The 24,432-nt window shown below is 35.2% G+C and overlaps 2 protein-coding genes across 11 annotated transcripts in view; both read right to left on the reverse strand.

Annotated features, from left to right (window-relative positions):
- Nca (neurocalcin homolog) overlaps positions 1-24,432 on the reverse strand; it is a 263,690-nt gene that overhangs the window by 64,857 nt on the left and 174,401 nt on the right. The window lies entirely within an intron of this gene.
- LOC143433347 (neuronal calcium sensor 2) overlaps positions 1-24,432 on the reverse strand; it is a 238,126-nt gene that overhangs the window by 40,011 nt on the left and 173,683 nt on the right. Inside the window, exons 1-4 of one of the 10 annotated variants that reach the window (XM_076910658.1) lie at positions 11,979-12,047; positions 11,077-11,185; positions 5,747-5,959; positions 5,530-5,632 (exon numbers count right to left, since the gene is read on the reverse strand). The exons of 3 other annotated variants lie outside the window; for them this stretch is intronic. Coding sequence is in view for 1 of the 7 variants with exons in the window: in XM_076910655.1 (XP_076766770.1) it covers positions 11,979-11,997 (19 nt within the window). In the remaining 6 variants the exon portion in view is untranslated. 6 more of the 10 variants (XM_076910661.1, XM_076910660.1, XM_076910657.1 and 3 more) reach the window with 6 other exon arrangements.

The following is a 24,432-nucleotide window of genomic DNA, read 5'->3' on the forward strand; positions in this document are numbered from 1 at the left end:
ACCTAATATCTCATCTATTCTGCACTTGATACCCAATCAACTCAAATTGAAAACTTGTTTACAAGAGACTATTTCATCGTTTTAATTGAATTGTTTGCATTGTTATATTACCATTTCATTATATATAATATATAACTGAGTCTTTTAACAACATGGACTTAGGTTTTCATAAATAAACTGACTTAATAAGATGTAATGATAAAAAAGAGAATTCCTTAACATTTTCTATAAATAAATATATTCAGCGTTGTTTATTACTATATTTTAGAAAACTGTAATTTTTTATGTGTAAAGCGAATAGATAGTTACAAGAAAAGAAACAACTGTAGTTGTTTCTCTGCTTTATTGAAAAGCATTGGAAATGGAGTTGCGCTGGCCTGTCTCTGAATTTTTAAATTTCCTTTTCTAGCATTAACAAGAGACACAGAACTCAATTTCAACGTTGATTAAACAATCATCGTTTTTTGTAAATAGGAAGAAGCTTCCATCCCAATTCTTCCCTCAATTTATATTTAGTAAAGTAAACAAGAATTTCCGCACAGTTGACTTTGACACAGTTATTTCGAGGGCTGGGTTACTTTTTCGAAACTTTAAATGATTAAATTGCTTAAGCCTTACATCAAAATGATCTCCGTTAAATATGTTTGATTTCAAACATACATAACTCTACTTCACACAGCGCGAACATTTTTAGTTACCTAATATTTAACATGCAAAATTAGTATATACAATCCTTTTATAACATCTATCAATTTGTTTGCTATAGATCTATATTAATCGATCAATATCTTTTATAGTTTTGAAAAAACTTCTTTTCATTGATATCCTAAAAGTTCTATAAGTTTCAAAATATCTTAATAACTTTATAGAATATACGGGGATATTTATGTCTTAAATATTTCTTATCTCTTTGATGTGTAATAATTCTCTAATTTCTTTCAATATCTCCCTAAACGCGTTTAAACTGTTGCCATCATCGACCAGGGTTTCTTAAATTTAAGTAGTTTGAAGACCTCCTCTTGAACAACCTTTCTTCCTGCAGACCCTGTACCAACCCTATGCTCAATAACCAGTTAAATAAGAACGAACACAGAAAGTCTTGACCACGTAAGATTTTTATTCAATGCGTTATTCGAATAAAAACGAAAAGTTGAAGGATGTAAAGTTAATATTAAAATTATTTCGACGCTGGTGATGAATTCCTCTGGGGGTCCGCGTACCCCATTTTAAGAACTGCCCTAGGCGAATTCTGATAATATTTTTATATCAGCATCGACATTCACCATGTGACTAAAATCATTACTTTAGTTTTCATGGCTGAGTTTTATATATGAAATAAAAAGGTAATGTGGATGTAGAATGTATGGGAAGGGGGTGTTCTACTGCCGCAGAATATTAAAAAGTATTAAAAGAAATATTAAAAAGTATTTAAAAACAAAATAAAGTGAAAAATGTAACATTTTTGTTTACATTGTATTATAAATTCGACACGCACAGAGTGTTTGCAAAAGCCGAAACAAAATTGGGGAAGCTGAAGCCAGATTCGCGTGTGGAACGATTGTTTCTGGCCCTAGACTGGCGCCAGTTTCGTTGGACGCGGATGCACGTCAGTTCAACTGGCGCAACAAACAAATGTTGAAATAGCGCCAAATATAGGGAAGAAAAAGCAAAAGTAATACATTTGGCGTCAACGGTACTTTCGAAACAATCGAATCAGCACCATCAGCTTCACAATCTATTCGAAATAAGTGACACGAATGCAATTTTCATTTCGCACGGTGTGTGCTTCGGCGACCTAGATTTCCTATTAGTAATAATAATCTCGAAGACAATAGCACGTATTGATCCTTCTCTTCTTTTTCATAAGTAACGGGATGCCAGTCAACAGCGCGTGTAGTAAAAAGTATTTTAAAAGAATCGCTTAACCGGAAATATAATATGGATACTTTATTTATATTTGAATTATTTATTAGATGGAAATACTTGACATTTTACGAAGTTTCATTCTATTTCATTAAAAAAAAAATATACAAATAAAATAAAGAAAAAGATACAAATAATGACAGATCCCATGAAAAACATTAAATTAAAAAATCGTTTTCAACTTTGTAACAGATTTATAATAGAAAACAAGTTTTTAGTAAAAAGAGAAATTAGTTTCACGTATATTCTGTATATTAAGGTTGTACAATATTTTCAGCGGTTACGAAATTATTACTTTTAATCACTCTAAAGTGTGTAACTCCTATACGTGTATTAAACACGAATATTGTGGCATCCGTAAGAAATAAGTTACGTGACAACAAGGACAATAGGGTTTTTACATAACACTTTGAGAAGAGGCGTGAAAATGTCACGAAAGGACAAAATGTGTCGACGGACACGAGGCGTCCGGTGTTCGGCGTACGGTCGCGTGTGAGTACCGTATCCTCCCTTATATTTGGCCTATTTTTGTGCAGCCAACTTTCAACTTGACTTCGAGAACACCGGCTAATTTTAGAGCGCATGTTATTCCACGGCAATATAAAAAGACTTTTCAGAAAAGCAAACGTTTTTCGCGAACAAAAATATACAAATCTCTACTCACTAGTAATCAGTATATATAGATATCACTGAACAGATTTGTTTCTCTGGAACAAGTCCGTGTTTCGAGACTGCCTCGTGCCCCGCGGCAATTTTATTTTTACATGTGCGAATACAATACAGAAAAGAGAGGACTAGAGGCAGAGATAACTGTACTACGATAGCCACACCCCGGTCTCTTCGAATTCCAGTTAAAAATATTATATATGTAGTATTTGTGGTTCAAGGAGGAAGAAAGAAAAAGTTTACTCCTAATGTTATTTTAATAAATTTGCAACGCTTACTTTTCCTAAGAACGTTAACATTTAACAATTGACCAAATACTTTATACAATTAATTAACTATTGAAAATAAAAAAATGAATTTAAACATTACCTCCGTCAGTTTTTTTTATCCATCGATTTTAACTTTTTTTCATTTAATTACTACTATTCATTCAATGTTATATAAAAGTAAGGATCCAATTAAAATTATCTTCTGGTTTCGTCGAGTGACACACACGCTCTCGCAGAGATATACTGAAGATGTTTAATGTTAATATATGCTGTGGCACCGAAACGTTAAAGGCGATCTGGAACACGAGCGACAGAAACGATGTCGATGGCATTTATACATATTCGAGTACTTGCACCATCTTCGGTATAGGTTGCGCTTGATACAAACGGAGAAGGTGTAAAACCGACCGTGCTCTTCCACCAAGTCGGTATCGCATAAGCGATATTTTTACTATGTCAGCGGCTACGAGAATCCCCTAGGTCCATCTACTACACCACACCTCTAAAATATCCTCTATGATTCATTTACTTAATTGCAGGCTTCGTTCTTCACACAAAACTAGTATTTACACGCTATGTATTTCGACAAATTCTAAACGAAATATATAAAAGGTCTTATCGCATGTATAATATATTTAAGTCGCGGCAAAAATGCATAAATAATTTATTATTCAATATTATAATTACGCATTTTTTGAAAATTAGAAATATAACCAAATCGATGATATCACCTGAGCCAATGTTATTTAAAAAATTTTATATATGCCTACACTTGCGTTTTAATTGAGACACTTGATTCGAATAAATGTGCTCGAAACGAATACCTTTGACACGATTAATTCAGATATCCAGACACATTCATTACGAGACACTTTCAATTATCAAATATTTTGCTCGAGGCAAGGAAAATCAAAAGGTTTGTTTCTGTCCTATCTGAACGAACGATTCGCTCTCGACCGCATATCGAATTCAATTAATATCGTACTTGCGCGAACCGGAATCACTTCAACGTCGAATCGACGGAGCTTTCAATTTAACGCTGCAAACTAATCGGGGAAAGAATGAGGTAGTTTCGTTATTTCGTTGAAAGGTTCTCGATAGATTAGAAAGGAAACGGAGGAGAAGAGAAATGAATAGTTTCCCATCGGCGTTCGGTGCATTCTATGAAAATTAAAACGCGTACATGTAGGAATACGTGGACAAATTCTGTGTAAAAGTAGTTAGAATAATGACTCAAGGTCAGTTTGCAACCGCTGTTGAAAACGTCATGCTATCGATTTATCGAAGCTTTCGTTTTCTCTTAAAAGGAGAAAAATGTCGTACGTTTTACCTTGAAATCGTCTCGTTACTTCACTTACAATATTATTATACCGTGAAACACAAGAACAGATCCTCTCGCGAATCACTTTGCCTTACTGGCCGCCACGCAACGGGTAATACATTCAATCGAATTCAGTCTGTGACTCCACTAGCTCGTTGAATTATTCAAGATCGATTTGACAGATAGCCATCTGTATCGAAAATTCGTGTCCTCCAAGGAATAACTAAACGGAATGTGGAGCATAATAAAACGTAAAACACAGTATGCTTTACAGAAAGTTGAATCAGACGCTAAATGTGTTCCCGTTTCGAATTGGTTTGAATTTTATCGTATCATACTTCTTCTTTTCTAGTATTGGTGTTAATTGAAACCTTTGCAGACGTGCAAATTTTGAACGAGTAACAATTTCTGACTCGTAACACTCAGCGACAGTCTTGAATGTTTGGCTACAGATCGAAATGAACGGACCCGATAAGAACGAAACGGCAATAAACGTTGACCAGTGCCGCGATTCTCTTTAAAGAAATACATATATTGATTAACCTAGGACTGCAAAGATTTATCGAGCTGCTATATACTTTTAGCTCGTTAATGCGCTCTTGCGAGCGAAACGGTATTATTGTAGATAATCACGAACAGATTTGCATAGCAAACCAAGATTTCGTGAAAAAAGATATGTTCCGCGAGGGAACACTCGAAACGAGCGACGATCGAATCGAGAACTGAGAACGCACGGCGATCTGGCGTGCACACAACTCTGATTTATACGAGAGAATTTATTATTCCTTAAGCAGCCGCGAGAATAAATCAGCATTTCGATCTAGCGCATTTAACTAGAAACCGTATTCTACCCCACTCTCGTTAGTTTTAAACAAATTACTAAAGAAGTAAAATTGAAACCTTTTTTTCAAATTGATTTCATTTTTTCCATTGTAATAGTACGACCATGTAATCTTCGTAACTATCCTTCGTGGTGTATGGCTATTAACACTATGGTTTGCTTCAAACCGAAAATTGCAAATTTGAACGACGGTAAAATATTGGAGGGCGTGTTTATTGGATAGTGGTTTGTTTATGCGTGAACGAAAAATTCATCTCGACTGATCTAGCTGCAAATTGTTCTGGCACCTCCGTAAAAGTCATATGAAATATCACAGTAAAAGATATCGTATATTATTTTTATTCTTTACATATAATCAATAATCAGCTTATACAGAGGATGCAACGAAGAACAAAGCAAGAGTTTAACCAATAGTTTTGTTTCAGTCAATGGCATTTCGCGTGTCGAAATAGTCGGTCGCAGTCCGTTGGGTTCGAAGGCGGAAGTTGAAATAATTTGAATTATCTTACCGGCTGATCTACGTGGACAGTTTTACGACGCAAAGAGGTACACTGCAACGCCGTTGCCGCTCTGTAGCAATTCCGGGTTCCTCTCCGTTGCGTTAGTTTTAACCTTGGCGAAATAACACGGTAAAATTGTAAAGAGCGTGACAACTAAACACGCGAACTTGGCCAGCCGGAATATTCGAATTGACCAGCGAAAGAGTAAATAACGAAACTAACGAACCGGCAAGCGCAGTATTGTTTTTTGAAGACACCCAGCCAGCTCTTTTTCTTTTTTTTTTCTTTCTTTCTTTCTTTTTCACAACACACGACCGAATTCTAGTCCCCGAGATACTCGTTCTCCACTCGTCTCTCACTTATTCCATCCGTTATCCTTTACGTGAACGCATAATTTACCGACGATCTGGTTTACGCGATGGAGGAAGGCCCACGCGTCCTGTGAACGACCAACGAAACACGCGATTACATTAATACAGCCATCTGGGAAACTTCTCATGGGAACACATAAGAACATCGACGGTAATTAGGGTAACGAGAAACAGAAACGAAACCACAGGTGCACGTATAACCGGTGTGCCGCGGGTAATCATTCGATCCCAATTAGAAGACGACCCGGCAATCAGCGAGTCCCGCGCAAAAAGAAGGGAAGAGGATACAAGAAAAAGTAATAAGATCGAGAATTGATGAAAACTCTTGCCGAATGATGGTCACCATTACGTACTACGGATAGCCTGACATTGACTTCCTCTGTATTTCGACTTTCTTTAGAGCTCGAATCGCTCTCGGTGAAGCGAGAAGCACACACTCCACATCTCTCCCCTTGTCAACCTTTTCTCAGTCCTTTCTTCCCTTCTGTTCACGGGGGACCTCTCCCCGTTCGTTCACATTTCGCCGTTTCGAAAACAGTTAGAACCCTCAGAAGCAAGTGTAGCTTCGCACTCGGGCGACGTCAGGGGTAGAAGCGGTACTACTCCATAGTTTAAGAGGCCTTCTCTCTCTTTCTTCCTCCTTTCTCACTCTCTTTGCCTCTCTACTCGCTTCTAAAGGGACGTTAACGGCGACTACGTTGCCGACGGTCGTTCGTAGAACGTCTTGACGCGTCTTATTCCACTCTGTCCTCGTGAACGAGCGTGCGTAGTCGGTTCCCGAGACGACGGTGAGGTCGCACAGGGTGAACACTGGCTTCCTTTCGGTGTCTCTGCCGTTTCCCTTCGTCCGACGACTCGGAACTGTACTTTCATGCGTTTGCCGTGAAACGATCGAGCCCGTTAAGAACACGGATCGAGCCATGGTCTTATATATACTGTTCCTGATCGTAACCACGAGCGAGAGAAAGAGAGAGAAGGGAGAGCGAGCGATTTGAAGTAAGAGAGAAAAGAAAATAACGGGGAAGGGAAAGAGTGCAAAAACGGAGGGAGCGAAAGATTTACGAGTGAAAAGGGGGATGCGAAGCGAGGAAAACGAACGACACAGCCGGAGAGGAGGGGTCAGGAGAGAAAGGTTACGGGTACCGGGGCGGGAGAGACAGGGGTGGGTGTTACGTTACGGAGGGAGGAGAGAAGAGAAGCAGAGAGAACGAAGTACGAAGAGGAAAGAACGAACGGACGCACAGAAGCGATTTGAAAAGTGGGCTCTCTGTACGTAACTCTGTCGAACGCGTCTTTCGAAGCACGTACGGATGCGGCGGAGCTACTAGGCTAGCGCGAGGTAAAAGAGTCGGAGCGAGGCTCTCCCCAAAGCTGATCCTGCGTGCTAAACGAGTCGCCTCCGCTGCCAACCGAACCCCCACCTTTTACCTACCCGATCCCCACCAATCCCCCGGTCGCCAATCTGCACACCCCACCTGCAGCATTACGCTGCTTTCACCACCGCCACGACCCACCACTATTCCAACCTTCACCGCAACTACCACCGACGGCGCTGCCTGCTAACTTAACCGTTTTCTTTCTATCTCTTGTTTGCCTTCTTCTTTCCCTATCGTTACCATTTATACTGCTACGTGCGCTGCATGCGCCGCTACGCGCGATACCATTTCTTCTATCTATGTTCCAACTATTTGGGCATACTCCCGTTCCCGAGTCTGCGCGGTTCTATTTCACCGGGTACACGGTTTTCTTCTCCTTTCCAATTGAATAGACACCAACTGCCACTTCAAATTATGCATTGTAAAATGTACTTAAGATGAAAATACTAGTAGATAAGTGAATGGTTTTTTTTATTAGTTTTCGACTATTACTTTTGGTGCAAGTTCAATCGTCGCGTGTAAACTGATTAAGATTAACGTATAGTATAATGAATCTGTTGTTATTAAAATTATATTAACCTAAGTACAAATTTTGTTGCAGTGTTCCTAGCATTTCTAAGCAGTTTTCATCTCTGAGTTGTAACACTTCTTTTTCCAACCTTGAAGCAAGTGTTTGCCTGCACATCGTTTGCTTTTTTTCTTAAATCTATTAATTTTAATTTCGTTAGATCAAAATTTAAGTTTAATTTCTACATTTACTTTCATACCTTTTTGCGAGTAATGATTTCATTACCTGCTCCGTCGATTCATTCCAACTTTACCTAAAACTCGTGGAACAGTTTCTGGGTAAATATTGGAATTACCGAAATCTCTCAAGACTTGTTATATTTACGTAAAATAATTTATTGTGTCTGATTAAATCTCTCGAATGCGTCCTCACATTCGTGTACTTTATACTAATGAAATGTGTCAATTTCTTTTCTGTTAATAGTGCAAACACAAATTAAACATTGATAGATAATATGTTAATAAGAATAAAAAGATGAATAAATTTAAATATCTTTTAAGATATTTGTTTCTTAACATCAAAAATGTTACACGCATCATTATTTACAAATAAATAAAGGTACAGCTACTTGCAAACAAAGAGATATGAAAAGTAGCAACGCAAAGTTAACATTTAGTGAGCACAGCCTGCAGCAAGCCTTTATACGTCAAGTTGCAAAAAGAGTAATAATTACTTCGCTAATGCTTCAAATTTAAAGATATGTAATCAAATATATGAATTGCTGTATACTTTACGGGTAACAATTTTCTAAACATGAAAATCATTTTAACCTAGCAGCATCGGTCCGAACCCAATCAGAATGTCCGCATCATCGAAACACAAAGTCGACAGCATTTTATTACTATTTTGAACTGTCAGATGACAACTAAACAAACTCATCGAAGAATCATTGTCGAAAAATCTCTAATTTAAATTCTAATTTAACGTAATAAAAAATTAAATATCTGTTTATTATTTTAAAGTTAGAAGATTTTTATACATGCAAATGAAACGTAGTAAACTGTTCACTATCAGCTGTAGCTATTTGTAAATATTTTATTGCAATCCATAATATTGTGTTCAATTGTAAATTTTTATTCATTATAAAGATATTTATTAGCAACAACCGATAAGTCATTCAGTAACACTACTAAACTATATAATGTGTATTCGTGAAGTAACACTGTTGCAAAGTATTTTGTAAGAAACGACTTTTCCCGATATTTAACCCGTTCTTAAGTTATCAAATTCCCCATGGAAATCGTTTTCATTTCACAGCTTACGGATTTAGTCTGAAATTCGTTCGCAAGTATTTTATCCCCTAGCAGCTCTCAACACCCAACGAGGTACTGTGCGTGGCTGGTAAGTTGGCATAGAGGATAGCGCAAGAGCAAGAGGAGTCGCATCGCTCTCCCACTCGCTCCCGATGTCTGCGTCTCAGTCGCTCTCTCGGAAGAGGCGTGGCCTTTCCACTCTGACCAATTACGCGCGCGTTCTTTTCGTGTGCCAACTTACCAGCCACGCACAGTACGCCAGGCTCGCTTTTCAATCTCCTGGCAGCTTCTCGACTGCGCGACCGAGTTCGTCTTCGAGTTTTATCCCATAGGTATCTCGATTTCCTTCGGTTTCATTCAAGAAGTTTCATTCCCTCTGGACACTCCGACTTCCGTTAGTCCACGTGCGTTATTAACGATCTGGTGAGCGATACGTTTGCGGAAAGTGCGCGTATTAACTTATAACGCTACTACGATGCGAATTGATATTTTTATACTTGAATTTAATTCTCGTTCAGAAAGCCACTTCGGATTATTTTCGACCCAAGTACATTTTCCTTTCTTCAAGGAATTTTCTAGTATTGAGATAAATGTATAAATTTGCTACTTATGCTAATTTGTATACGGATATTTTATTTTTTATAGATCGAACAAATTTCGAAAATTGTATGAAGATTATGCATAAGTTGAAATTTAAAACTGTGATTCTAGCAGTTGTCTGACTACATCTTACATTTCATTTGAAACTATTGCAATTTTTCAAATTACACACCCATAGTATTGACATAAGAAACAGTACCGAAAGCAGACGCTATTTTTCGAATTCGTTGGCCTTTTATTGTTTCTAAGAGATAAAATTTCCATTTTTTTTAAATGGTTAAATTTAACTTTTGAAGATTTTATTGTTGTGCAAGTTATTATTATTTATCATTTTATTCATTTTTAAGTATTGCCAATGTACATATATAATGCTCTCTTGTAAATTCAAATTTATAAATATTTATAGTATCGTTATGATATTAGTTTGTAATTACTTTATCAGTGGACAAACTTTAGTAAGGAACGTGTTCTGACTACTTAGTGACGTATTGAGTGACGGTATTAGACGTTGACGTTATATACTAGTTAATTAACTTGTTTTGCATTAGGTTGCATACCAAGTTGCGTGGTACTGCAAACAAAAGAACACAAACGAGGATCATAAACGAAGATTAAAAGCTCTCAAACATTTAATACGCTTTGTTACGTATAATATTTAGACAAGAAAATATATTTGAAACAATAAGCGATTTTCTACTAACACGAATTTAATAAAAATATGTACACATGCACTATTTGTGGCTACTTTTACAGTAACACGCGTGTTTCTAAAATGTCTAAAATCTATGTCTCCCTCATAATAATTTATAATATATCCATCAAGTAATATTTTGAATCTATAATATACTATGTATATATAAATAATTATGACAATCGTTCAAATCACGATGCAAATATATAGCAAAAATTGAAGCGGAACAAAAATTTCAGCGAATGTACACTCTGACAATTTATATCCGTACACGTATTCTAAACACAATGCATAAAATTTCAAAATCAGAGGCTATCACGAAGTGAACGACCATAAAAATGTTGCAAAACGTTGGGAAAAAATCCTCGTACATTTCAAGCGATAAATTCTCATTATACATCCGTTAAAGTTTAAAATAGTTTAAAGTCCGAAATCACCAGTTCGTACTTGTTCGGTCCTGAATGTAGAATAGAAAATGATGGTAATATCGATTAACGACTCGTTACTGAAAACTGTAGGTAACTTCAATGCAGGCCATGTCAAGTAATCAGGTCATGGGTACTGGAATCGACTGGGACAGAGACGTTATTGTTTCTCCCGTTTATCTCCTCCGTAAAAACAGCAGGATGTTGTGCATTTTGTACGTGCATGCGTGCATAGTCGTGGTCTCGAAAGCACTCGCTAGAAGTGTACCTACCTACTCGTTTGTTCTGCAAGCTTAAGCGCTAAAGAGGAACCAGGCTATTCTCGCTCTGTTAATACTAAATTCGTCCTTTCTAAGATTACAACATTTATCACAGTCATTTCTGCGAGACAGAAGACTATTTGCACAGCAAAATATTTGCATTGCAACCATTTCAATTTATATAGTTCTTTGGAGATGACAAATATATTCAGATATTTAAATATTAGCACAATTTTCATTATCAAATTTTATACTTTGAATAAATAACTAATGAGAAACAGAAGTTTATGGAACCACATTTCAGTGCAGGGTGTAGATGTTAAAACTAAAGAAATTGTCAATTTATCACCCTTTTGTTCAGTAACATGTTTTGAGACACGACAATTGTAAATTAGAAATTATTTATAAATTTCAATTATTTTCTATCTGCATACAAATATTGTTTTTTAAAAAGTTTACGATCAATTTCGTTCAATAACGGTGATTCATACGTTTATACTTGTATAAAAAGTCGTTGCCTCAAATTTGCAACGAAAATTTATGAAATGGTTCAATATTCAAAGACTATAAAACCAAATATCTAACTCATTACTGATTTATTCGAAAGGATTTAAATACTTGAAATTGCTATGTCTAACTGATCCGCATCAATCACTTAAAGCGCTGAAACAAAACTTCTACTTTCTGCTTTAGAAGTATGGCGTCGTTTGGCCTCTAATTTCAATATCATGTGTAGATTAGGTTAGCTTTTTATGCATATTTTCAATTGAAATTTTACAGGAAAAAATTACGAAGAGTATTTTAAGAAAGCTTAATGAAAATTACAAAAATGTGAAATTATCCTATATAATTAGATTGATTTCAAGGAAGCAGAAAAAAAAATAGAAAAAGATTAAAGTGAAGAAAACTTGTACCTTCAATAACACACTCCATTGGAAATAATAAAATATTTTCACTTCTCCCAACAGGCGTACTAACTCAATTAGAAGATGAAGTACGACTGAAACTTGTTACTCGCAAGCGGCGCTAGTTTGTTTGTTTTGATAACACTTTTTACCACTTCAATACCTACCTATACAAACATATTTGACGAAGCGTATGAAATTCAATGGTATCAACGTAAAACTAACTTTTTTCTTTTTATCTTACCGATGATTACAGAAATTATGAGTATTGTAAACTGTACAGCGCATCGTAACACTGATAATATATGTGAATGAACTTCTTTTAAGTTTGTTATGAAACATTTCGCAACGCATTCTCTTTGTTACGTCTTGAATAAATGGATTTCCATTTTTTCAAATATTTGGACACTCTGTTTAGTGAACCAAGTGCTTCAAAATATAGGAATAGTAAAAACATTTGAAAATTATTGAATTCTAAAACTGACGATTTTGTGAAATGATAGAATCGTTAAAAAGGTACTTACATCCAATAATACGTGGAAATTATTTTTATGAAATATATGACGATTCGGCAGAACTACGCCTGTTTAAATTTTCTTTTTCAAAAAAGATATTACACGCGCATATATGTACACTGCATATATACGTAAAATATATTTTTCTGAAAAAGAAACTTTAAAAACAAAATGCAAAAAAATATTCGATTAGCATCGATAAGGATTTCCTTGATATATCTAAATTCATTTTCTCGTACCACTAATAAACCATTGAATTTGTATTCGCTTCAGCGGAGCTAAACGAGAAACCAAACCGTCACTTTACGTCACGTTTGTTAGGAGCTGGTTTTGCCACTTGTTAGAGAAGCAATAGTCGATTCTATCATCACCTGCGGTCCTGCGTTCGTCTCTTCTGACGTACGAAAATGCTGGCCAATCGCATTGTATTTTCCATCAGTAACAATGCGGTTTTCGTGTTTCGATGTTTCGATTCGAAACCTTCGATGAGTTTCGAGAATCGCAGCGGTGTTTGTTGCATCAAAAAGATGGCGTTATCAGAGATATAGTCTCGATAACAGCGAGGGAACAGACACTATATAAATAATGTAACTAGTACGACGTGTACGCACCGTGTAAGTGCATAATTTATAATAACACTGGCTTGCAATAATATCATTCTATATAATTGTTTAAATTATATTTCTGATGTAAAATGTGAAACACTTGTCGTACCTGACATTCGATTCATGTTGGAAATCTTGAATAAAGTGCTAAAAAAAATTAGAAAATATAACTCCACTAAAACTTCACGATTTATAAACGTCCACAAATGTCTATGTCAGCACTGCGTTCTCAATATTTACGAAGCCACACCACGGTATCTGTTCCCCTTCTATTACTCTCTACTGTGTCATCAAGGTCAGTACTTCTGGCAATCCCGCTACTAGGATTATGAATTTTGTTTACGAGATATGCAGGAGAGTTAAAGAACTGCGTCAATTAACAGCGCTATCCTATGAACGATCAGGTACTAATTTCTCCTGACAAAACAGTAGGCGGTCAATCCAACTGAATATAATTTATTGTATTGCACAGTTGCATGTTATTCTAGGCGTATTCGATAGTTAAAAGTACTTGAGTCTGCTGCACTCAATTTACACGTTATTCCACGTATTGTTGTAGCGCTATCCAGCATGCAATTATTGTTTCTGGGTTTTGTAACTACTTAAGTACTTTGACTTTAATGAAATTTGTATGTACTACCAATGCAAATTCTTATACTTATATCATATGTTATTTGAATTGACTACGAGTTGCAATATTATTTATATGGTGTTTTATTACATCATCGACACTACATTTCTAATAACTGTATGTTTATGATGATGATGATGTTGTGTGCTGTATTTGGTTCATTGTATTATACACCATTGTCATTAGCATTTTATGCTTTAACCACGTTGACGCTCACTCTGAATTCGATGGTGGACGACAAAGGGACATTTTTTAAATTAGTTGATTCATGGGGAGTTCGATGAACATTTCAAACTTAAAAAATAAAATTATTTTTTCTAAGAAATTTTCCTAAACATTGGCGGACGTCTATATTCGTCAACGTGTTAAATCTAGCTCTACCCAGGAAGAATACTTTCTACCCCCTTTTGTGTATTTATTTCAACAGTTGGTTTGATTAAAATTCTGAGAAAAATAATTACTTGTAAGAAGGTATGAAATTCCAAGCGTTCAAGCTTTGGCCAAGTGTTTGTCTGGTTTTTATTACTACAAGACCCAGCAGGAAACGAAAGACACTAGAGTGTGTCGTAAGTTAAATCCTTCTTGGTACTATGTCTTGGAAAAGAAGGGTTTAACTGTTTGTCGACTACGATGCAACGATGGACCGTTATTAGTAAGACTTCTTTTTTTGTTTTCAAGCGAACGAATATCTCGATCGACAGAATTTAAACTTAATAATTTTAGCTTAACCTTGATACTTGCAATAATAAACTCCGAACGTGGATTAAGGACAGACTTAGAATGCGTTTATATTAAATATAGTTGTCGGAACATAAAGTATATGATTTGTTACAGGAAATATCTTAAAATATTCTGAAAATATTAAGTTTGTTATATTTATGTAATTTATGTACGTGAGTGAGATGAAGTAGTAGTAGTAGTAGGAAAACATAGCTTAACAAAATAAATAATTATGATATTCCTGGTACTTGTCTTTATATTTCTTTCCACGCGTTGTTAAAAATATTCAGCTATATCAATATAAAGCACCTTTAACATTTTAATAAGTCATCTCTCTATGGATATATTATAGGTTAGGAATATAGCGAATTGACAACTTGCATATATGATCTCCCTTCTCTTGTAACGTCCCTGCCGCGAGAAATTACTGCGCTCTATAAAAGAGCGACTTTCCACCAGAACGATTCAAATAAGGGGGATAGGGCTTGTATGTGTGGTTAAGAATTGAAATTCACAGGCCTAAATTTTCCTCTGTATAAAAACTGTGCAACGATAAATTCAACGAACTTACACATAGTGAAAGCGAACTGTCGATGGATACAATAAATAAGCGCTTATTAATCACTCAATTCAATCAGATCTCTTATAATTATGAATACTATATTTCTTCGATTCGCTGACGAGAATAATAATAGACTAACTCTTGAGTTGCTCAAATGAGGAACTGGTTAAAGCTCGGACCTCGATGCGGTCTTTGTCAGGCGGGACAGGTGGATCAGAAATGGACGACTTCCGGCGTGACATAGATATTTATACTATCACGTGCGCATCGTTACCGCTACGCTACTGCGCATACGCACTCGACAACAATTAAATTATGTTATTTGACGTTTTATGAACGATAACACAACTTGCCTATTGTGCTAAGATGTGAGAGGACCATATTATTTGGTATTTTGGTTTTTCGTGATCTACACGACTTTTGTTTCTGTCTATTTATTCTGTCTATATTACAACGTGTGTATGAAGTGGTGGCCAGTGATGTTAAGTAGTAGAAGAACGGTTGCGAGTGATTATTGTCTTTTCTGGACTTCAAAGATAATTGTTTATTTTCACCATGCACGGTAGTCGCTGTAGATATTTCAGTGTGTTTATCGTCACTGATGGTATGTTTATGTAGTATACTTATACATTGTGCCTTTTGGTCAAAACTGAGCGTTTAACGTCACGGACAGTTATGCCACAGTATGATGATGATGACGCAATAATCATTGAAGATGAAGATTTCATTGTGAAAGATATATGTAGGTACAACAAGTATACAATACTGATCAGTATATTAATTCTTTTTGATCAGTACTTAAATATGAAGGGTAAGTATTCTCTGAAAATATGCGAAGCTGCCACTGGCAGGTAAACAAATACCAATAGGTCAATTGGTTTTTCAATTCGAAATGGAAAGGGTTTAATACTGTGTTTTTCTAATTTATATTGTCCGTTTATTAATTTAACTAGCCTAACCTTAACTGACCGTCAAGCATTTTTATACTGATCTTTTTGGTATTAGCAGCTAAGACTTTAAACGCTTTCTTAATGTTACAACAACAATATTAGTTTGTGACAGCTCATTTTGTCGCGTCTCGTCGCATTCACTCTGTGAGGTTGTAAGGCCCAGATCTACTGGTTGCTTTCGACGCTGTTTGTTAAACTAATTTTGAACAGCTAACTCTAAATCGTACACTAGTGACTGGCTGTTTCGTTCGTTCGTTTGCTCTTACGAGAGTTCGTTTCGATTTCGTTGTAAGTCAATGACTGTCTTTTCAACTCGCGAATTTCTGGAAACTCATCCAGTATTCCCTCCACTCTGCAAGGAGTTAACACTGTTGGTATCTGCCGAAGTGACGCAAATTACCGATCCGTATGCCCCTTCGAGTATCATCTACACCCTCTTGCGTGCCTGAGGCGCACGTTCGCTTCCAGAGGAGTAGGAAGATACATGGACGTGGGATCTCTAAGTCTCTCAGTGACGTTCTGGGAATTGCGCGAAGGTCAAGATTTCGGTCTGGTCTCGTTATGTGTACGATTCAAAGTCCTGCTGCACGCATATATTAGATCAACCTTTAGGAAGTACTCCGTTTACAAGACGCTACACGACTATCGCCAAGGACGATTTTTTTTGTTTGGTTTTAATATATTAGATTAGGATAAGTTGGTAAATTACTCGTTGGAACGTTCGTAGTGCTTGGTTGTGATTTGATCGTAACTTAGTTTAATAATGATACTATTTCACACTTTTTACAAACTTATATAGGAACTGTGTTTTAGTAACCAGCCAATTAGCTTGCTATCCCTCCTTTGGTGTAGAAGTGGTAGTTATTCGGTAGTAGGGGTAAGACCCCGAAAAAAACTACTTGGGCTACGCGGTCGGATGGTATGTTGGTTAGGTTTTTCCAGTTTTGTGACACATCATTAGCTATTGAGTTAAGGCATTAAAGGTGCGAATAATTACAAATTCCAAAGCAACTTTTAGGGCATTAATCTTGGTACTTAGGAAAATTGAAGTAATAAAAAGAGGTAAGTAATATTTGGAAATCTTCAAAAATAACTAGTTGAGGTCGTACTTCGTATGAACCGTATGGTATGCGGCCCTTACCATAAACTTGGTTTTAATTAAGAGGACGACCATTATCGCAACGCGACAGAACCATTGTGCCAAAAGTTACGGTAGTTGACGAAATTGCACAAAATCTCTTCATCTCAAAAACAGATTTTTTGTTACGAACAGTAGCCTTCGAAAGTCTCACGTCACAGTATATAATAGAAGAACTCTATGTCTGACCCTTTGATGTCAGTGTTGGTGGCAACATAAAATCACGAGAATTGTGCTACTGTTATAGCGTGCTTACATTTCATTCTTCCATTCGGAACACACCTTTATGAGTACTCGTGGTATCGCTATCTCTCGCGGGAACGAGTTAAATGTCGCAGCCCTCTAGCGGCGGTAAAGTTTGCACCAGAGACCATACTCCACGACTTTTGCTCTGAGGGGTAGTGGGGATGTTACTATGCGCTAGACGTGTGCATACGTTATTCTTAAGTTAGGATCCAATCCCAGTAGATATATATTCATTACTTTCATTTCGATACCGGATATTTTTAATATCAATACTTTTTGTTCTGATACCTACTCTGTAGAAAGAAAAATATCGAAGCATAGCGAATATGTGTTACAAGTAAATAACTTTCTGTATGAAAAAAACCTATTACAATGTACTAAACATAACCTTGAAATCCTATAGCATAATAAAGTAGCATTAAATTAGTTGCAGATGACACACGTAATTACATTCTTTTTCAGTGTTCGTTAAGTTTTCTGATAATTAATATTTTCGCATCCCATCTGTTCTATATTGATGATATGCGAATGTAATAAAATTGTACGGATAGATTTTAATAGAGTCAATGGCGTTTACAGAGAATCCTGTGACCCTTAAGTTCTACTTGGCCGATAGTATCATTCAAATTAAATAGAGTAACTTATTAAGTAGGGTAAAGCAAGAGCATCATTCATAGGCTCACCCACATTATACTAAGCTGAATTAGACTGTGTTACATAATTTTCAACCATTAGCAAAGCAATCATTCTATGCTGATGATTTACTAATTAACCTAGATATAGTAGAAACTATTGCTAACATCTACCAGCAATAGAAAATTTCCATTACAATAGAAAACTCTAGGAAAACATGCATTTCTAAAAAAGTTCTGGTGGAATAAATTTAATTTCCCTAATCACTAATGAATTCTGATGCCCCCTGAAAGTAGACATCCAAATGATATGCTAAACTTGTAATGTTCACTTAGAGGGGACATCCGAGTGCAAAAGGTTAAAAACCTTGCGTTATATAAATATGGTGGTGTCTTATTTACCACATTTATATTTACATTTAATTATTTCTTGAATGTGCGTCTCGGAAAGCATGTCTTTTTATCTTGAAGAATCTGAGGGGACTGACTTGGACTCCAAGTGGTAGAGGCAAGGTGGTCTCAAAGTCTGAGAAACTATTTATACTAAAGTCTTACTGGATAGAGTATCCTAATTCCTAGAATACTGAAGATAACTTTTTGATGATAGTTTAAGGGATGATTGAGGCCCGAAGAAAGAAGAGTCGTAAAGAATCTAACTACATATTTAATCTGTTTAGTTGATACTGTTTGCTTTTAATACAATTTTACATTGGTCACTATTTACAAAATGTACTCTTATATAATATTATTTCCTAAAGCAGCAGCTAGCTAATCCATTGGCTGATTTCAATGGTACATCAATAGCTATGGAAGGCATTAAAGTTAAGAATCTTTACAAGTTCTATAGCAACCTTTAAGGCCCTAATCCTGGTGACTCAAATTAAGAAGTTAATTAGATAAAGTATATATAACTGTATATAAGTGTATATATAAATAGAAATTGGGGCTCTTCAAAAACAGTCAATTATAAATGACCATAGGATAAACTTGGTTTAAGTAGATTTTTGTTCCAAATGAGACGGGACTTTTAGATTAGATGTAGGCCCACTCAATGGCTTATCTTTCTTTAAAAGAAAAATTCTTGAAACATTGAATCAATTTTGCTGTTGCGCTGTATATTTCAAGTGATGAAATATGACAATAATATCCCAACATATTGAAATATGATAATAATATGGCTTAAATATTGCTTTATTGTTTTTCATTAGATTTTTATGACAATAATATAAACATTTTTATCAACTCCAAGTTGCACTCTATGAGATGCATTCTAAACATCGTCAGAGAATTACGTCAGAGAAAACTACGAGAAGTTCATTTTTTGGAGAAACATGAAAGACCATAGTTGTTGAACCAACTCTGGTTCGTAACAAGACACAAAGCGGTACGACACGTTGGTAAAGGCTGAAGAATTGTGAAATAACTACAACCTTGTCCTGGTGGGAAATTTTCAGACGAACAGGGAATCGTACACATCGCAGTTGGTAGAGGACTTTATTCTATATAGCAAAACTGCTTTCACCGATTTGCGTTCCAGAAGAGTTCCAGTAACCGCACAGTCGAATGCAATATTTCACGCGAAATATAAAAAAAAAAGAATAACCTTTGTCTCTGATATTCTAACACAATAATCACTTCTGGTAATGACTTTAAAAGGAAGCTGTAATAAATTTGTATTAGATAGAGACAAAAGGTGGTTGGGGAGGGGGGATGCATAATAAACCGAACGGAAAGGAAATACTCACGGAGAAAGTCAGCCAACCCGAAACCTCTGATTTTAATGAAACTTTGCATATAGATAGAAGATAATGAATATGCAAGGAAGAATTTTTTCGCGGAAATTCATTTCGAGGGGATGAAATCAACCCCAGTAGTCTCCGCGTTATTGGTTTTTAAATAGATAACCTCGTGACGGTTCCAGCTAACGAGAAGCTTAAAAATTATATTAATTATTCGGTATTTTGTTTTATTATCCTATTTCAATGTAATTTGTAGTTAATTCGTAATTTTTAAATATTATGTTTTCTTCTTACTTTGCTTATAAATAAAATGTTTAAAAACACGAAAAACTAAAAACAATTGTTTTGTTTATTACTGTACTTGTGGGAAATATAATAATGCTAATAGTTACTCGTAATACTACAATAGTTACTCGTAAATTTCTAACTTAATAAAAATATATAAGGAATTGAATAAAATATGTAACCTCAACTTTTATTAATAACCACTTTAGAACTTCAGCCATTTTTTTGAATCGGCTAATATGTTTTTCAAAGGACCCTATTCAAAAACCATATGTTTTCGCCCCCAATCGATTTTGTTTAAACTTTGCATATTTGTAGATCTATATGTGTCTCATCAATTGCCAGAGTCTCTATCTGTCGGGCCTTTTAATAAGGGAGGGGGAGGGGGTCAAAGTACGCATTTGGCGAAAGCTTTCGGAGGCTATAACTTTTGATTAAAAAAAGATATCGACTTGAATTTTGCGTCAAAAAATCACAAAAAAATTAAGCTTTCGAATGCTATATAATTTTTTCTTTTTTCGGAATTTTTAAGTCACTTTTTATGCTTTTTTCTAGTTTTCGGGTTAGTGAAAAATTGCGAAAAATTGCTATTCCCAAAATAGGTATCCCTAGATTTTAACAAAAAACTCAGTATAGGAAGCTCATTTTATGCTCTTTAAGTGGTATAAATCTTACCCTGGGGAAACTTTTTGTTTAAAAGTTATAACATAATATTCGTGTCGATGCGTAAGCTGTGGACGCGAAATTCGAGCAAAACAAATGCTTTTCTTAACATATTGTGAATTATTATTAAAATTATTATCATCGGAGATTGAGATTATTATTGTACTAGGAAGAATTCGTTTTTAAAAATACTTTTTAATTTAATGTTACTTACATTATTCCTCTTTTTCTAGATGTCCTTTTTCTTTTGTATGTTATTCATCTTCATCTTCTGTATCTTCCGATGTTGGTCTTATATGAGGAAAATGTATGTTTAAAAAATTAGCTGGTGCTGATAGATCACTGTATCGTCCAAATCCCAGGTACCATATTATTGCTAACACATGAGCACAGCAACCAACAGTCCTCGCTCCGTTTCTACACTGGCAGTAATAACTTCTGACAGACGTAATTGTGGGCTGTGCGATATCAATTAAAGTGAATATCGAATAAAGCTTCTGATCACAGTGTCGTGATTGCAATTTAGCTTTTATGAACAATGGTGTCTGAATATCCAATCCATATTTGCTGAAGTCTGGAAGATAGCTTTCCTTGCTGATAGAAAATTGGTACTTTCCAGAAAGCAAGTGATCCGCTATATACGACTTTGCAAGTGATAATTGATATGATCCCGTGAACGATTTTAAGCACTTTAATGTCCAGGCTGGGAAGTTTTCATAATGTTCTAATGTCATGTTTTCAAAGTTTTTTATTTTTTTTACCAGACCTTCGCATTCTACAATTTGCTGCATTATATTTGGTTTATTTAGGTCTTTTAATAAAGTTGAAGCCACTTCTGGATCATCATTATCACTATATATTCGTTTAAAGTATGCGTTGTGAAGAGCACTTGCAATTTTAAAACCTTCAAACAATTTTGTGACACATTCTGAAGCTATAGCTGTTTTGAAATATTTAAATCTTTTAAGTGAGCTATTTACACTTTCTACTACCCATCTTTGTTTGGTGCATACTCGACTTTCGTTTGCTTCAGAGGTTGATAGTTGTTTAACTCCTTTTTTTAGCAGGGCAGGAATGACGACTTTGTAATTGTTTTGTAGTATTTCATTTTTTACGTAGGAAAAGCCTCTGTCAAGAATGAAGATATCACCAGGTTTGAAAAAGTTCTTAAACCAATCGGTATTCATAATAAATCTAAAGATATCTGCATCAGATACTGTTGCTGCCCACAATTTATTTGGACCAAAAACATCCAATATATAACCATTCGTAGTTACTGCCAGCATCGGTTTTAAAAAGTTGTTTTTTTTTTTACCACTATACATCACTCTTTGGAAGCAATAATTCGTACTTTTATGCAAATAAACATAAGTACCATCCCATATGGTGATTATTGCATCATCATCTTCATTAATATTATTTATGCGACGAGAAATTGCCGAAGTTTGTCTTTTAATTTTGTCCCGTGTAATATTATTTAAAAAATGTAAGTAACATTAAATTAAAAAGTATTTTTAAAAACGAATTCTTCCTAGTACAATAATAATCTCAATCTCCGATGATAATAATTTTAATAATAATTCACAATATGTTAAGAAAAGCATTTGTTTTGCTCGAATTTCGCGTCCACAGCTTACGCATCGACACGAATATTATGTTATAACTTTTAAACAAAAAGTTTCCCCAGGGTAAGATTTATACCACTTAAAGAGCATAAAATGAGCTTCCTATACTGAGTTTTTTGTTAAAATCTAGGGATACCTATTTTGGGAATAGCAATTTTTCGCAATTTTTCACTAACCCGAAAACTAGAAAAAAGCATAAAAAGTGACTTAAAAATTCCGAAAAAAGAAAAAATTATATAGCATTCGAAAGCTTAATTTTTTTGTGATTTTTTGACGCAAAATTCAAGTCGATATCTTTTTTTAATCAAAAGTTATAGCCTCCGAAAGCTTTCGCCAAATGCGTACTTTGACCCCCTCCCCCTCCCTTATTAAAAGGCCCGACAGATAGAGACTCTGGCAATTGATGAGACACATATAGATCTACAAATATGCAAAGTTTAAACAAAATCGATTGGGGGCGAAAACATATGGTTTTTGAATAGGGTCCTTTTTAAAATCATAAAAAAGTTATGCTCCCAATATTTCTGAGAGTCCAATAATTATTCTGTACATACACGTTCGCCAAACTGAATCAGCCATTTTGCTTTTGAAAATATTAAGTTTAGGAAGTCTCAGGATAAAAAGTTCTAATTAAACTTAAAATTGTTTCGGTGATTTTTAGTGGATTGTATTTTATTGATTGTATGTGTATATATCTACAAGTTCCTATCGAATTATATACATCTTTTGACGATGATTTGTGAAACTATACGTTAGATTTTCTTATTCACATTTATTCAATCTTTAGTTCATAAAGTAGTACTATAAGGTAGTATATAAGTTCAGTAGTATTTCTGATGGAATAATAATTTTTCTTTTAAATGCATCGATCTGTGTTTGCATATATATATATATATCGATTCTTCTCTCACAAACCCAGAAAGCTACAAAATAAACTTCACTTTCGTTGCAACCATACTTCTGTCTACACGCGTTATTGAAGAGTTCGCTATTAGACTACAACATAATCTTAAAACAATTCAGCAATACGTATGTTCAATGCCAGAGATTGCTAAAAACTGTACTGGAATGAATTTGGATGCTATAACAAAAGGTCTACTAAATGTGTCCTATTTTGGTTAAAGCAAGCTGATTCATTTATTGGAATTTTACGAAAATTGTCGTTCATCGGAACGGATTGGTCGACAAAAATTGTATGAAAATAGCAAAAGTTCACTCTTCAAACACCAAGACAACTAGTTGCCAAATGTGAAGGAATTTATATGAAAATAAGATGCAAAGGAGGGGTCTCGGTCGATGTCTACCTGCTATGATGTTTTACAACTCAACAGCGTTCACAAGATAAATTTATAGCACATCAATCGTTAACGAGAAAGATGAGCCGAGGACTTAAATTCTAATTAAGTTTTCGAACGTTCTCTTGCCTGCGAACTTAATGGCATATTGAAACTGGAAATACTTACTTAATCCCCCAAAATAGCAACGGTTACTTCCGTTACATAATCATGGCGCACGCTTAATTACTTTCTAGCTAGTTATGTTTTATGTACGGTCATAATGATAACGAGAACTTCGAAACGCAAGTAACTATCGTATCGTGTTTAGTAGATAATGGAAAGTAGTCGAACATTGATAATATCTACTACAAATACAAATTATCTTATACAATATATGATATAATATTTTGTACAGTGGGTGTGATGAAAAATGCAAACGAAGTTAAACAAAAAACAAAATGTTTGAAAGATTTAATTTTTGTTAAGGAGACATTTTTCTTCCTCTAGCCATTTCCAAGTTAGTTCTTAAGAGATAGAACTTCGCGTACTGGTTTCACCCCTTAAACTGAAGTTAAACCACGGACGAAAGCAAAAAGATACTTTTAACAAAATATTCTAAGACGAAGTTCTGCCGTTGAGACGTTAAAAGCACGCGCCAGTTTTCGAAATATCTACAGTCGTCCTCCCTAACCTAACTTAGCTTAACCTAACCTAAACGACCAAACCACGTATCAATTTTTCACATTATGAAACCGTTATATAATTATTCAGTTGATGTTATTACTTACTTATAAATGATGTTTGTTAACATGAACTACCATCCTGAAGTGAGATGACTTCAAGTTTGCAATATGAGCAGATAGAAATGTAAAGAT

The sequence above is a fragment of the Xylocopa sonorina genome, chromosome 2 (assembly GCF_050948175.1).
Source record: "Xylocopa sonorina isolate GNS202 chromosome 2, iyXylSono1_principal, whole genome shotgun sequence".
In the NCBI taxonomy this organism is placed as follows: domain Eukaryota; kingdom Metazoa; phylum Arthropoda; class Insecta; order Hymenoptera; family Apidae; genus Xylocopa; species Xylocopa sonorina.